General features: G+C 38.6%; 1 protein-coding gene across 4 annotated transcripts in view; it reads right to left on the bottom strand.

Moving 5' to 3' along the window:
- LOC146393218 (multiple C2 and transmembrane domain-containing protein 2-like) overlaps positions 1 to 15,078 on the bottom strand; it is a 52,356-nt gene that overhangs the window by 27,224 nt on the left and 10,054 nt on the right. For all 4 annotated transcript variants that reach the window (XM_084927993.1, XM_084928017.1, XM_084928010.1 and 1 more), the window contains exons 3-6: positions 5,735 to 5,782; positions 4,667 to 4,784; positions 1,701 to 1,843; positions 1,266 to 1,342 (exon numbers count right to left, since the gene is read on the bottom strand). In XM_084927993.1, the coding sequence (XP_084784119.1) occupies positions 1,266 to 1,342; positions 1,701 to 1,843; positions 4,667 to 4,784; positions 5,735 to 5,782 (386 nt within the window). The remainder of the gene's footprint in view (positions 1 to 1,265; positions 1,343 to 1,700; positions 1,844 to 4,666; positions 4,785 to 5,734; positions 5,783 to 15,078) is intronic.

Raw genomic sequence — 15,078 nt, 5'->3', positions numbered from 1 at the left:
AGGTTCAAAGAGGAGTGTAGAAATGTGGAAAAGCACCCACACTATAATCCCAAACTGTTCCCACATTACAGACACACTACACATTCTAAAAATAAATTCTACAGTAAAAGCAGCCACTGCAATGTTAATAATTAATGGGCAAATGCTTTGAAAGTAAAGTTCAACACTCATAAGCTAAATGCAGCTGCGTTGCCAAATCCATAAATGGGTTGAGCCAATGCAGTGCCTGGAAATAGTTTATTTCACATAGTGAAGTAAAGTAAGTATTGAACACGTCACCAATTTTATAAGTAGGTATATATAAAGGTGCTATTGAAATGAAATTCTCAACAGATTCTCAATAACCTGAAATTTATTTAAGACTTTAAACAAAAGCCTTTGTTGGTGACGACAGCTTTAAGAAGCCTCCTGTATGGAGAAACTAATTACATCCATCCTCAGATGTGATTTTGGCTCATTCATCCACACAAACAGCCTTCAAATCCTGAAGGTTCCCTGGGCCCCTTCTGTAAACTTTGAGCTTTAGTTCTTTCAACAAATTTTCAGTTGGATTCAGGTCAGGAGACTGGCAGGGCCATTCGTGCAGCTGTATTTTCTTTCTCTGAAACCAACTGAAAGTTTCCATGTCTGTGCGTTTGGGATCATTGTCTTGCTGAAACATTCACCCTCGTTTCTTCTTCATCTTCCTGGTCGATTTAACAGATTTTTAATTAAGAATGTTTCTGTACAATTTTCCATTCATCCTTCCTTCAATTACATGAAGCGTTCCAGTGCCGTATGCTGAAAACGGCCCCACACCATGATGTTCTCACCTTCAAATTTTACTGCTGGTATGTTCACAGCCTTGTCTAAATGTTGATCAGTAAACTTTAAACATGCTTCAACATATGTTTTCTTCAGAAATGGAGGTAATGAGCGTGCATACAGGTCAAGGTTGCAAAGGTTTTTGAGCTGGTGTCACGACTTTCCATGCCTCCTTCAGGTGTTCAATACTTTTTCCCTGTGTCATTTCTCATTAGAAACACATCATTTATGGACATCTATGGTTTGATTTCTTTGATTATGTGGATTAGATGCATTTTTGCCAACATCTAGTGAGAATTTCATTGCATAGTACCTTTAGAAATATATTCATTGAGAAAACTGGTGATTTGTTCAATATTATTTTTCCAATTTTATTATTCCAGGATCACTATAATTTACATGCAACACCTCGACAGAGCTCTGTCCAGTTGCTTCAAGCACTTCCACATCACCATACTCACTTGTCTATCTCCAGATCACTCAGAAGGACACTTGCAGCACCCATAAAGTCATCAGTTGTAAGGTCACGGTCATACACCTGTATATCAAACATCAACAGTCCTTTAACACAAGACAGTTCATGTAAGGAGAACTGTGCTGACGGTCCTACTGCAGTATCCGTGAAAACTCACACAGAGTGATAACAGCCGTTTTGTTGGATTTAGAAAGGTGCACAGATACTAATCATACATTGATTTTCATAACACTTTGACAAAAAAATGTCACCCTAACTACATAATGAAGGATAGAAAACATGCACTGACATGTACATTTCCACAACAGACTATGACTCTCAGTGTTAAAGCTGCTCATTAAAACTTTCACATTCATTATTTCCCACACTGTTGACATGACCTTTATTAAACTGACCATTAAAAAAAAGAAAAGAAAGTTACCTTGATGTAAAGCTTCTGATTCAGATCCTTAATGGGCAAAGAGAAGGACTCATTCCACACAGGGTTGAGGTTTTTATAAACCACTTTACTTTTGTAGAATGTTTTTCCATCCAATTTGAATTTGACGTAGGGGTCGCTGGTACCTGAGAATGAATATTGCAAACCAGTAAATAGAAAACAAACAAACAAACAAACAAACATACTTTTTGGAATGACATCATCAGGGCCCTATAATATGAAGCAAGATAAATATAAGTAGGGTATTTATTCATTATCTTGATTCACTTAAACTAAAATCAGCCATCGGCTTAGTCACACATAGCTTTTAACAACACACCAAATTAACCCAGGGTTTCCCAGTCAGGCTATGAGAACATTCACACAAAGGGGTGGAATCATGCACTGTTAGCAGAGTGGCTGATTTTACAAAGGAGCACAAAATTATGACCCCAGACATATACAGAGATCTTAAACACATAATACAGACTGAAAGCAACACGTGCTGCAGAGAAATCTGCAATGTGAGAGCAAAAGCACTCTATAGTAATTTAGTATTAAAATCTCTGTATAAGTATGTGAGAACTGTGTGAGTACTTTAAAAATTTTGGTCAATAAGACCGAAAAATGCAAACCAAATCTATAAAGTTCAACCTATTTGAAGGCAGGAAGAAAAGCAAGAAAAAAATGCTGACTGTGACTATTACAAAACTATAATTCATCTAGAATTCTCTTTATTAATAATCCTCACAAAAGGAAAGATAAAGAAAAAAAAAAGACCCTCCTGATATCTGCACAGACGAGCGTGACTGATTTTCCAGGAATGGTGACACTATTTTCAGAGAACTGGTCAGTAACTGGGAATTTCTTTTCCCTTAATGATCTTTAATCTTGAACCTAACCTGCTCCGTGTATGTTAGGTCTGCAGCCTAGGTTAGCATGGCAACACACCTAAATAAGAAGTTACCTAGATAAACCCAAATCCTGCTGTGTAGCCCCAGAATATAAAATTATTTTTCCTTGTGAATATTAAACATGCTGCAGGCCATGTAGCCTATGCTACAGCTGTTACCTCTGAGTGAAATAAAGTCCATAATGTTTAATAAACTAAAATGACATGATCCTACTTAGTAACATTATAATATTCATCGTGACTTGTAGGACATGTTATTTCAGAACACAAAGCATGATTATTGCTACTTCTCTTTTCCATCTTCCAAAAGCAGCGTTATCATCATGACTGTCTTTAATAAATACTTGACAACTTGACATTTACTTCTAAATAACACTGACTCCATTGTTTTTCAACTTCTATGTAAATGTACCGATTTGCACTATTACGTAGAAGGTCTGACCTGCTCTGTGTGATCTCTCATTTTTGTATGGAAGATGTGGTCCCAACCGATGTAACCACAACTTCCTGAAACAATAGCCAATCACATTTCAGCTTCCTGTGTGAAAACTAACTGCAACTGAAAACATCACTTTTGCAGGTTTTGTGCGAGTTTCTTTTAAACACTAACATATATAGGCAGGCCCAAAGATTAACACTACAAATTCCACATGGAGTCACTTTTGAAACTTCTAAATCTCACTTTCTGTTCTGTATCATTTTCACTTCAGAGTAAAGGAAGTAGGAGGTGTATCTTTTGAATAGTCTCTCAATCAACCAGGTGAGGGCAGCAGTCTACCAAACACAGCTGTGATCATAGTTTAAACTTCATGAGGAGCTTAGACTGTTCGGTTTCGTTACATTACATGAGCTTGCCCGATTCTTTGTGGTGTTGCTATTAGAATAGGCTTTATAGACCCTTCACACAACAAGTCATTAGCAAAACAGCTGCCACCACATGCTACGACTGCTGCATGTATAATATGATCAAAACGAAAAAAATAAAAGCTTGTTCATGCTTTTAAACCACCATGTGGTCTTAACAATGTGGTGAAACCAAATCCGCTTGCCTCTTGATCATCCTCTTTATTTTCCATCTTATCTTTACCTACAGTCTGGTTGTGTCAACATGCAGGCACACTCAAAAGGAAAATATAATCCAAGAGTGAAAGGCTTTCTGTACTGAATGCTGGGTGTGGCTCAGACAGGTTCTAAACCGCTGCAAGGAATCCTGCTCGTGTTGCTACAAGAGCTTCACAGCTAACCTGACACTCAGCTGTCTTTCGTGTCCCTGGAGTCAATAACACTGCGTGTAATCAAAACAGACATTCCTGGTTGTCCTTATCAAGTCAAGGCCAAACACACAAGTCAACACTAACACATACAGGGGGGGAAAAAGCGACTATGAGGAATGGCGGAGGGTTTCGTTTTTGTTTTTTTTCCCTTTTGTAGGCTCAAGCATCTGTCCACGTTTACGGGAATTATAATTCATAAAGTTTAAGAGATTTAGCAAGTCAACTCAGATACGTTTCTCAGTATGAGAAGACGACAAAGCAATAACAATAGTAACACTTACTCATTGGCACAGGCATACACAAGAAAATACATGATGCATGTCATTGTAAGATCTAGTCAGAATTAAGCCACAGCTTCAGAAAAAAAAGAAATAGGCGTGTAGCTCTAAGGTATAAACATACACCAACAGGTAACTGCATCTTTGCTTTTACAGCGCACTGAACTTTCAAGTAAGGTAGTCATATGCAGAGGAAAATTTGGGGAAGTTAAAATGATGAAGCTCTAGTCAGACAATGATCCTCGGGTGGGAGGGTAAAGGGATTTTGTTTCATCAGTTGAATAGGATTCCACTGCCACACTTCTCATTTTCCACTGTGCTGAGGTATTACTTGCTTCTGCACTGATCCTGTTTCCTGGATGACAATCAGCATCACAGCGGTGCCTGTTGATCTTCTGTTTTTCTCAGACTGTGTATTTTAATGCTAGTGTTGCTGTACATCACAATACACAATAATCTGGAACAAAAAGCTGAGTTGTAGTAGTGCCGATATGAGCTCCTTACCACAGCGGTCCCTGATGACCAAGTTGTGTCCTTCCTTTAAGTTAACGGTGAGCAGGTAGGACCTCTGGGAATCTCTGGCACTCTCAGACATGTTCACAGCCTCATTGTCCATCTCATACTGAACAGAAAAACAAGATTATTACTTTACTACTAGTAGTATTACCAAAGTGCCCCATCTACTTCCGCACAAACTGGGCAGCTTTTTAATCAGGAAGTATCTGATCAGAAAACAGTTCTTTGCCTTTATTATGGGTCGCTGCACCATTAATATTTAAACTTCAAATTTATTACCAGTAATGCTACTAACCACAGTATAATAGCTCCACCCCTATTTATGTGAAGAATAACTTGGAAATGTTTGAATTTTTAATCTTTAACAACAAAATTATCACAGGACTTCTTTCATTTTACTTTCATGCACTGATTTCAAGTCAGACTGTTGTTCACGTGCAGGAATTTGACGAGACTCAAATACAGCTTTCCTAATTCTTTACTGTTTGGGTTGTATTATTTTTGTCACATTTATACAACTCTAATTAAAAAAAACTAAACAAAGTATACTCACTTACAGGTTTTAAGAGATTGTATTCTGTGCAGTTTTATGCTTCTCGTCTAGGCAGTGGATTATTTAATCACTATTAAGCCTCTCCAGCAAGCCATGAATCTTTCACCGAATTAACCCCAGTACCCTGGAATCACCCCAGCTCAGCTTCCTAACCCTGACTGGCTACAAAAGATGGACAACACACACTGGATGCTGAACCACAAATAGCCTACTGTTCTATCTCATTCTAAACAGAGCACAATAATCTGGAATTAAACTTTGATATAAGCACGCGTCGGCCAAAGAACCACACTGCTGTTTGCATGGCATAATGCTGAAAACCACCAGCATAGACACATGAAAGGGACAATCTGTTGCAAAATTCTACAACCAGAAAGATGCAACTTAGGATAAAACTGTCAGACGCAACCCTTTTCTCCTGTTGTGCCTAAAGCTGATTTGCATATCAACCAGTCAACAACAAAAATCATCTTACAAACTACAAATTAGACAGTAGCACTTACATTTTGGTGGTCCCCTTCCTTTATGTGACTGCTGTAATCGTTATCATACTGCAGAGACAAAGATGAATATTTTTTTTAAACCATGTGACATATGACAAAGACTTTCAAAACATGTAAAATTCCTGTTGATGAAAAAGCTTCACTCAGCTAAAGCTAAAGGCTCAGAACTGCCCTCTCCTTGGTATTTCTACCACCAGCACAAATCCTCTGAGCATTTATTAAAAATTCCTGTGTCCTGGGGACTGAACAGAGGTAACCTAAAAAACATCTACTAGGCATTTTCCACTTTTTCCCCTAATTTGCTTCTATTCTTTGGGTTTCAGAGTAACTGCAAACACTGTAAGTGTTTACCTAACATAAGGTATTTTGCCATACATACCACTCCTTTCTTTATGAATTCAAATATAGATTGCTGTATTCAGACGTATTCATTATAGTTTCTATACAATTAAAGATAATCTCCCAGAGTTTTTTTTTGTAAGTCTATGGACTATTTATACAGCTATGAGGAAGTGTTCAGTTGACAACAACAGTTACACAATGTGAGATGACAAGAATTAAAATAAAAAGCACTTTACTATTCTTGATATTCTTTGATGTGGTTTTAAAACCACCCTGGGGGGCCTGAGAAAACATAAACTGTTAGTTTTCACACTGTGCATTGTTGCTTTCACCAAATTCAAAACAGTTTTTTTGACTGATCTGAAACCTCAGTGATGACAAAAATAAGATGACTAAGAAAGACGGCGGGTCTCTTGTTTCTTCTAGTTTTCTTATATCAGTTTTCTTACATCAGATCCTGATCCAGATACAGGTAGACCTCAGCTGTTGATCATATCCAGGTTGCGTCAAAACCCACCTCTGGTAAAACTTAATGCAAATCCATTTATAACCAGCAGACATAGAAATAAATGTGCTAGTTGAAATATGGGCTTTGTAATATGCTAATATCAGCATTCAAGGCTGCATTAGCCTTGAATGCTTAATAGCAATCAAAATGTAAAGCCAGTTGAGGTTTAAACACAAAAAAGCACAGATTTCTTAATGTTTCTTATGTGCTGTTATTCATTTACGCTTTCACCTGACTCAGATCTCAATCAGCTAGTTGTTTTGTTGTGGTGTATCAACCAGGTGTTGCAAAAAGGGAGGTTGCAGAGCACCCTCTGATGGACAAACTATGCAACAGCCACTCTCATAATGTAGTTGAAGGGTGTTTCTTCCATCTCAATTAATTCCATCTTGAATTAATCAGTTAATAATCAGTTCTTATATTTTCTCACACAACAGACCACCAAATGGCTAATATCAGCAGATAATATCTGCCTGCTGAGAAAATGGTCAGGTTCTAAAAAAATCAGCATCCTGTGCTGCAAACTACAAAGCGTAAAGATTTGAAATCAAAATCCCACTGGAGGAAACTACAAATATCACCTCAGTTAATCAGATAAATATAAAGAGCATCTATAAAAAACAAAAATCAAAACAAAACACTGATAAGTTACTACAACACCAACAGGAAGATGAAACATTTTACTGGGTGATGATTTTTTAGGTCATTTCCTGTTACTTACTTAAAAGTTTCACAACATGTTGATGTTGGTAACAAATTATTCAAAGATTACCATACCAAACTGCAACTTCTTTTTATCAACCCCCCCGCACACATGTTTAGGCATGTTTGTGAGAACAGAAAATTAGCATGCCTCTATACTTGTGAGGACCAACAGTCACTTATGGGGACAAAATGCCCGTCCATACGAGTCTGAAGGTATTTCTGAGGCTCAAAACGTGGTTTTAAATGTCAGGGTTACGATTAGGTCATGGTTAGGTTTAGGTTTAGGATAAGGTGTGTGTGTGTGTGTGTGTGTGTGTGTGTGTGTGTGTGAGAAAGTGTAAAACTGTCAGCCAACATGTTATGCACCTGTCCTGCTGCCCTCTCTAACCACACTTGTCTAAACCACTGATAGTGAAACCAGGAAGAAAGTATATGTGGCACTATTAAAAGAAAAAAAAAATCTTTTCAAAATCAAATTCAGTATGAGCCGCAGCTTAGTGTAAAGAAGTCAAAATGAACATGATTCACAATGAAATTTTACTTTATTTGTTGCTTAAACTATTGAATAAAAAGGTATTTAGTAGCCTATGAACTTCTACAAGAGTAATTCATTTAGCCTGTGTAGCAAACACGCCTGTCAAAGCTGTGAAAAGAGGCTATGACTTCCTAGTTGTCTGGGTTGTCCTCTGCATGTCAACAAGAACTACAGCATTAATCTGCTTGCACATTGGTGTCCACTTTGCATGACAAAGAAAATAAAGCCAAGGCTACGCCCAATGTTATTGTTCAAATGAAAATTAAACTTTCGGAATTTCAAGTCAGCTTGCATTTGTGCGTCATGTCACTAAAGCATGCAATCTACACAAAACCTGTTGAAAGTCATTCTAACCATTCTAACCAAACAAAGCCTGCCCTTGATTACGAGAAGAATGCAAAGCCTGACATGTTCATTTTGCTGTAAAGAGTTATGAGGTGCCGTAAGGGACATTATTACTGAAACGCTCTCACACACACTACTGAAATTTTAGCTCTCACACACACACAACTGAAACGCTCTCACGCACACTACTGAAATTTTAGCTCTCACACACACACACAACTGAAACGCTCTCACACACACTACTGAAATTTTAGCTCTCACACACACACAACTGAAACGCTCTCACGCACACTACTGAAATTTTAGCTCTCACACACACACACACAACTGAAACGCTCTCACACACACTACTGAAATTTTAGCTCTCACACACACACAACTGAAACGCTCTCACGCACACTACTGAAATTTTAGCTCTCACGCACACTACTGAAATTTTAGCTCTCACGCACACTACTGAAACGCTCTCACGCACACTACTGAAACGCTCTCACGCACACTACTGAAATTTTAGCTCTGGCGCACACAACTGAAACGCTCTCGCGCACACAACTGAAACGCTCTCGCGCACACAACTGAAACGCTCTCGCGCACACAACTGAAACGCTCTCGCACACAACTGAAACGCTCTCGCACACAACTGAAACGCTCTCACGCACACTACTGAAATTTTAGCTCTCACGCACACTACTGAAACGCTCTCACGCACACTACTGAAACGCTCTCACGCACACTACTGAAACGCTCTCACGCACACTACTGAAACGCTCTCACGCACACTACTGAAACGCTCTCACGCACACTACTGAAACGCTCTCACGCACACTACTGAAACGCTCTCACGCACACTACTGAAATTTTAGCTCTCACGCACACTACTGAAATTTTAGCTCTCACGCACACTACTGAAATTTTAGCTCTCACGCACACTACTGAAATTTTAGCTCTCACGCACACTACTGAAACGCTCTCGCGCACACAACTGAAACGCTCTCGCACACAACTGAAACGCTCTCGCGCACACAACTGAAACGCTCTCGCACACAACTGAAACGCTCTCGCACACAACTGAAACGCTCTCACGCACACAACTGAAACGCTCTCACGCACACTACTGAAATTTTAGCTCTCACGCACACTACTGAAACGCTCTCACGCACACTACTGAAACGCTCTCACGCACACTACTGAAACGCTCTCACGCACACTACTGAAACGCTCTCACGCACACTACTGAAACGCTCTCACGCACACTACTGAAATTTTAGCTCTCACGCACACTACTGAAATGCTCTCACACACACTACTGAAATTTTAGCTCTCACGCACACTACTGAAATTTTAGCTCTCACGCACACTACTGAAATTTTAGCTCTCACGCACACTACTGAAATTTTAGCTCTCACGCACACTACTGAAATTTTAGCTCTCACGCACACTACTGAAATTTTAGCTCTCACGCACACTACTGAAATTTTAGCTCTCACGCACACTACTGAAATTTTAGCTCTCACGCACACTACTGAAATTTTAGCTCTCACGCACACTACTGAAATTTTAGCTCTCACACACACTACTGAAATTTTAGCTCTCACACACACTACTGAAATTTTAGCTCTCACACACACTACTGAAATTTTAGCTCTCACACACACTACTGAAATTTTAGCTCTCACACACACTACTGAAATTTTAGCTCTCACACACACTACTGAAATTTTAGCTCTCACACACACAACTGAAACGCTCTCACACACTCCACTGAAACCAGAGGCATTTCCGCTGAACAGTAAGTTGTTTCCTGACAAGGAAACTGATGGAAAAAGTGGTATATTTCAAAACACTACAAGGATGTCTACTCAGCAACCTGCTAGTATAGCAGTCCCCAACCTTTTTTGCGCCACGTAAACGATATAAAAATAAAAAAACGATAAATACCATGAAAACCATAAATTTCAAACTCAAGCCTCAACTCTTGCGACCCGGTACCAAACGACTCACAGACCGGTACTGGTCCAGGACCTGGGGGTTGGGGACGGCTGATCCTTGTTTAATAAAATAGTATACAGGATTAGACTTTATTTTGAAATGTGATTTTGCGGTAAATAAAATCCCCATAAAGATATCAAACTTTCCAAAACAGACTTTGCATTTTTGGGAAAATGAGATTTACCCACAACCTCTCCCCATAATTCAACCTTATGGAATAATAGGGTAATAACACTTAATCAAAAATCAATTTTTGAGAGTGACTGGTTTGAACAAAAAGATTATATTCATAACAGATTTGTTGGATGATAATGGTGTCATTCTAAGTTACACAGACTTTTCAGAAAAATATTGTCTAAACTGTTCTCAAAGAGAATATAACAAATTTTTGTGAACTGGTCCCACTGCCTCTGCTTCATTTGATTAAAATTTTTATGATATACAATAATTTCTCATCAGTGCTCCCAAATTTATTGCTAGGGCAATGTCAGCTGTTTGATAAAAATGCAATAAGAAATTTGTTAGTAGTTTCTTCAAAGACAAAATATTTCATAGTTACAACAGAATGGTTACATTGCATGGTTATAATTTAGTTATTTCATATACACTGGATAAAGCATACTAAAAATTTATGAAATAGCCTATTCTACCTAAAGTTAAAGAAACACACTTTAAACAAAATTAATCCTGTGGCAGAATTTCTAAAAAAAAAAAAAAAAAGAGAGATTTGGCTTTGAGGTGGATCAGTGTTCTTTTTGTACTGATGAAAATGAAACCCTAGAACATCTTTTTTTTCTATGCCCTATCACACAATGTATTTGGTGCAACTTAAAAAATTGGATTTCCCTAAATATTAATGATGTGCCAGTATTTGAATTACATCATAATTTTTTTATATGGATCATCTAGCATTGGGTGTCCCAGACATTATTAACATCATCATACTTTTGAGTAAATATCATATCCATTGTGCTAAATGGAGGAACGCTAAGCCTTCTCTCCCTGGTTTTATTGATGATTTTAAGATATTTTTTTCTTTGCTAAAAAAGACAAAAAGCACATATGCCAAAAAAATAACCAGGATAATGCCCGTCTCCTGCTATTCTAAATTTTGAATTATGCTGAGGCTAATATATTGTTAAGTAATGCAGCTGTTTCACTAAGGTCCAGAATCGATTTGTTCCACGATTCGATTGAATTCGATTTGATTCAATTCAATTCGATTTGATTCTGGGAAATTTTGACAGTCAGAAATATTATAATTCAGATTAGTACATTTACATATTTTTGTATCTAAAAAAAGGAAGCTGACACACGCAAGACTTTATCAAAGGTATAAGCGTCACAGCAGATGCCTTTGTGTAAAAGTAGCTGAAGATAAAACACAGAAAAACATGAAGGTGATTTTTCCTGGCCTGGGATTTTATAAAAAATATTCTGCAGTACATCAAAAACGAAACAAAACCATTAATCAACATATGAACGTTACCTCTGACGTTCCAGCGGTTTTATTAGAGACACGGCTAAGCGTTTTGCATTTTGCATAATTTTAAAAAGTTTAAATTTGTTCAGTATTGAACGGCAGAAATTAGGTTTTCTTTTCGGAAGTATGTAAAATGAAGAAAAAAAAAAAACATCGGCCGACAGCGCTGTAAACAACGGTAGACTAGTGCGTAACAAGCAAGCGAATAATGCAGAAAACAGATTTTTAGACGGGAAACTGTTCTTGAAGTACGGAGAAAGAGAGAAAGAGAGAGAGAGAGCTGCACATGAAGTGTGATTTTTATTGTGGTGGAAGCAAAACAGTAAACGTCAGAGGGAATTCATGACGATGTTTATGTGAAGCTCAGTTTGGATCTTCTTTTACTGCTGGTTCGGTCAATATTGTTTGGAGAGAGATAAAACTAACAGCTTTAGAATCGGCGCAAAAACGGCGTGAAAACAAAGCCGGACCCTCGACAGATCAGAATCAGCAAGCTGTCGGCTTTCAGCCCCGACCGTTTCCGTGCCATCGGGGAGAAAGGCGACATCTCACTGATTCTGATCCGCGGGTCCGCGCTGTGTGTTTACGTCTTTGTGCAGAATCCGTGTACCTACTCTCATTTACTGTCTTAGCTGTTTGGTGGTTGTTGAAATTTTGTGAGGTTTCACCTGAGATTCTGGCATTTCGGGCAAAATAAATTTATATTAAAAAAAATCGATTCAGGATTTTAATGAATCGATTTCACGTTATCCAAGCTAGAATCGATTTTAATCGATTATAAAAACCCACCCCTAACTAGCAGGTTGCTGAGTAGACATCTGTGTAGTGGTTTGTTTGAAATCTACCACTTTTTCCTTCAGTTTCCTTGTCAAGAATTAACTTCCTGTTCAACTGAAATGCCTTCCTGTTCAACTGAAACGCCTTCCTGTTCAAATGAAACGCCTTCCTGTTCAAATGAAACGCCTTCCTGTTTAACTGAAATGCCTTGGTTTTTCAGTAGTGTGTGTGAGAGCGTTTCAGTAGTGTGTGTGAGAGCGTTTCAGTAGTGTGTGTGAGAGCTAAAATTTCAGTAGTGTGTGTGAGAGCTAAAATTTCAGTAGTGTGTGTGAGAGCGTTTCAGTAGTGTGTGTGAGAGCGTTTCAGTTGTGTGTGTGAGAGCTAAAATTTCAGTAGTGTGCGTGAGAGCGTTTCAGTAGTGTGTGTGAGAGCGTTTCAGTAGTGTGTGTGAGAGCTAAAATTTCAGTAGTGTGTGTGAGAGCTAAAATTTCAGTAGTGTGTGTGAGAGCGTTTCAGTTGTGTGTGTAAGAGCTAAAATTTCAGTAGTGTGTGTGAGAGCGTTTCAGTAGTGTGCGTGAGAGCGTTTCAGTAGTGTGCGTGAGAGCGTTTCAGTAGTGTGTGTGAGAGCGTTTCAGTAATAATGTCCCTTACGGCACCTCATAAAGAGTTATCTTCAATACATACAATGTTATTTACAGATCACCATTATGCTAGAAATGTGAGTAGCAGCTGTACTTGAGAGACGTAGATCAAAAATCCACCTCCGGGTCATTTTAACAGAGAATGGAATGAGGAAGGAGATGAGGTTTACAACTGATTCTATCTGACACCAGGTGCCAGATGTATAAGTGACATTTTTAATTGGCAATAAAAACAGCCAATAGTCTCCTTCTGTAGTGTTTATCCTGATTATAATTACACATCTGAGATAAAACACATAATAACGTTACAGTAATATATATGAACTAATATCAATCCAAATCATTAAAATCATTCACTTCAGTTGGTGGTATTATAACAAAGTGGAAGTGCCTGGGAACGACAGCATTTCAGCCACAAACTGGTAGAGTACATAAAATCTCAGAGCCGGGTCAGCAAATGTTGAGGAACACAGTGTGCCAACTTGCAGAGTCCATCGCTATAGACCTCCAAACCTCATGTGGCCTTCAGATTAGCTCAAGGACACTGCACAGAGAGCTTTATGGAATAAGTTTCCATGGCCAAGCAGCTGCATCCACACCTTACATCAAGAAATGCAATGCAAAGCACTGGATGCTGTGGAGCAAAGACTCAGTGCAGAAGTGTTCTGTAGCGTGACAAATTACATGTTTGTCCCGTGTTTGGCAGTTGCCAGTACAACAGTACTTGACTGCAATGTGCCAGGTGTAAAGGTTGGTGGAGGGGGTATCCAGTCTTTAGGTCTGACGTCATTACCTGCGTTTGGGCCCAAACTATGCTGCAGGTCCCCAAGTCAAACGATCACTGCGGCATCACTGAGAGTTGAATAACTGTCTAAATTCTTTCATCTGTAATAAAATGATCAGTGTTGCTGCTCTACCAGGTGTGAAAATTAAGTTTAACATCCAGGCATCCATGAAAACAGAATTTATGAAATTTAACAGAGTAAGAAGTTAGCTCGCTAGTTTCCATCTAATATAATATACCATGTTCTGACTGAGGGATTTCTGAAACAAATTAAGACGTACAGCTCTGTTACTACTTCTGACATAAATTAAGCCAGGAAAGTAAACAGCAGTGAGGTTTTGTAGGGTTACTGAAGTTTGGCTAACTGGTATATAATGTGATTACTAGTGACACAGCTATGTTAGCAAAATATAAACAGTGAAGCAGGAGGATGAACGCTAACGTTTTTCCACTTGACAAAAGTTAACGTGAGGGTTCCCGATGGTTAGGAAAAAATGTAATCGCATGGCAGGATGCAAACGGACCAAACTACAGTCAGGAGAACAACTGAGATAATCCATCCACAATATGAGGTTAGTCATTAATATACTGCCTGGGCTGTAGTTACAGCGTAAGGTTTTGAAAACTGAACTTTAAAATGATTAGCGGTAATAAAACCCAGAGGCCAACAGTTATCACTGACTGTTTTTAGGGGATTGTTGAGATTTAATAGAACAAGATGCAAAGCATTAAAACATGTTAAAAACACAACAGCCGCCTTAAACGCAGAGTCGTTTGGGCCCGGAAGCAGGATTCATCACATCATCACAAGACCGGATTATGGTGTATGTTTGTTTTGAGTAGTTAGGCGATTCTCACAAGAAGGCAACAGCAAGGAGAATTTCAGGGTTTCCAATGCTTTCATACATATTTCAGGATGTCAGTTTGAGGTCTTGTTGGTAGAGTTGAGACCACATCTGAGGAGGCACAAAAGTCATTGCGAGGAGACCACTGACCCGGAGTTTAGCTGGGATAAAATTGTGTATTCGGTACTGGTGTGCCAGTTTTGCCCTGTGAAACTACACGGTTGGTGTAAATGAGTCAAAGTTCAAAAAATATTTTAAAATGAACACACAAAATATTCGCTTAAATTTTATGCAGTGTGTAAAGGCCTCAGTCTGAGAAAGATTTATAACTTGAACAAATGTAACTTCTATCAATTATGGCAAATCTCTTTTAATATGAAATCATTGGAG

This window comes from Perissodus microlepis, chromosome 1, assembly GCF_051167445.1.
Source record: "Perissodus microlepis isolate ML-2025 ecotype Zambia chromosome 1, ASM5116744v1, whole genome shotgun sequence".
NCBI lineage: Eukaryota > Metazoa > Chordata > Actinopteri > Cichliformes > Cichlidae > Perissodus > Perissodus microlepis.
The sequence above is the reverse complement of the archived record's forward strand: the minus strand, read 5'-3'. Positions and strand labels throughout refer to the sequence as shown.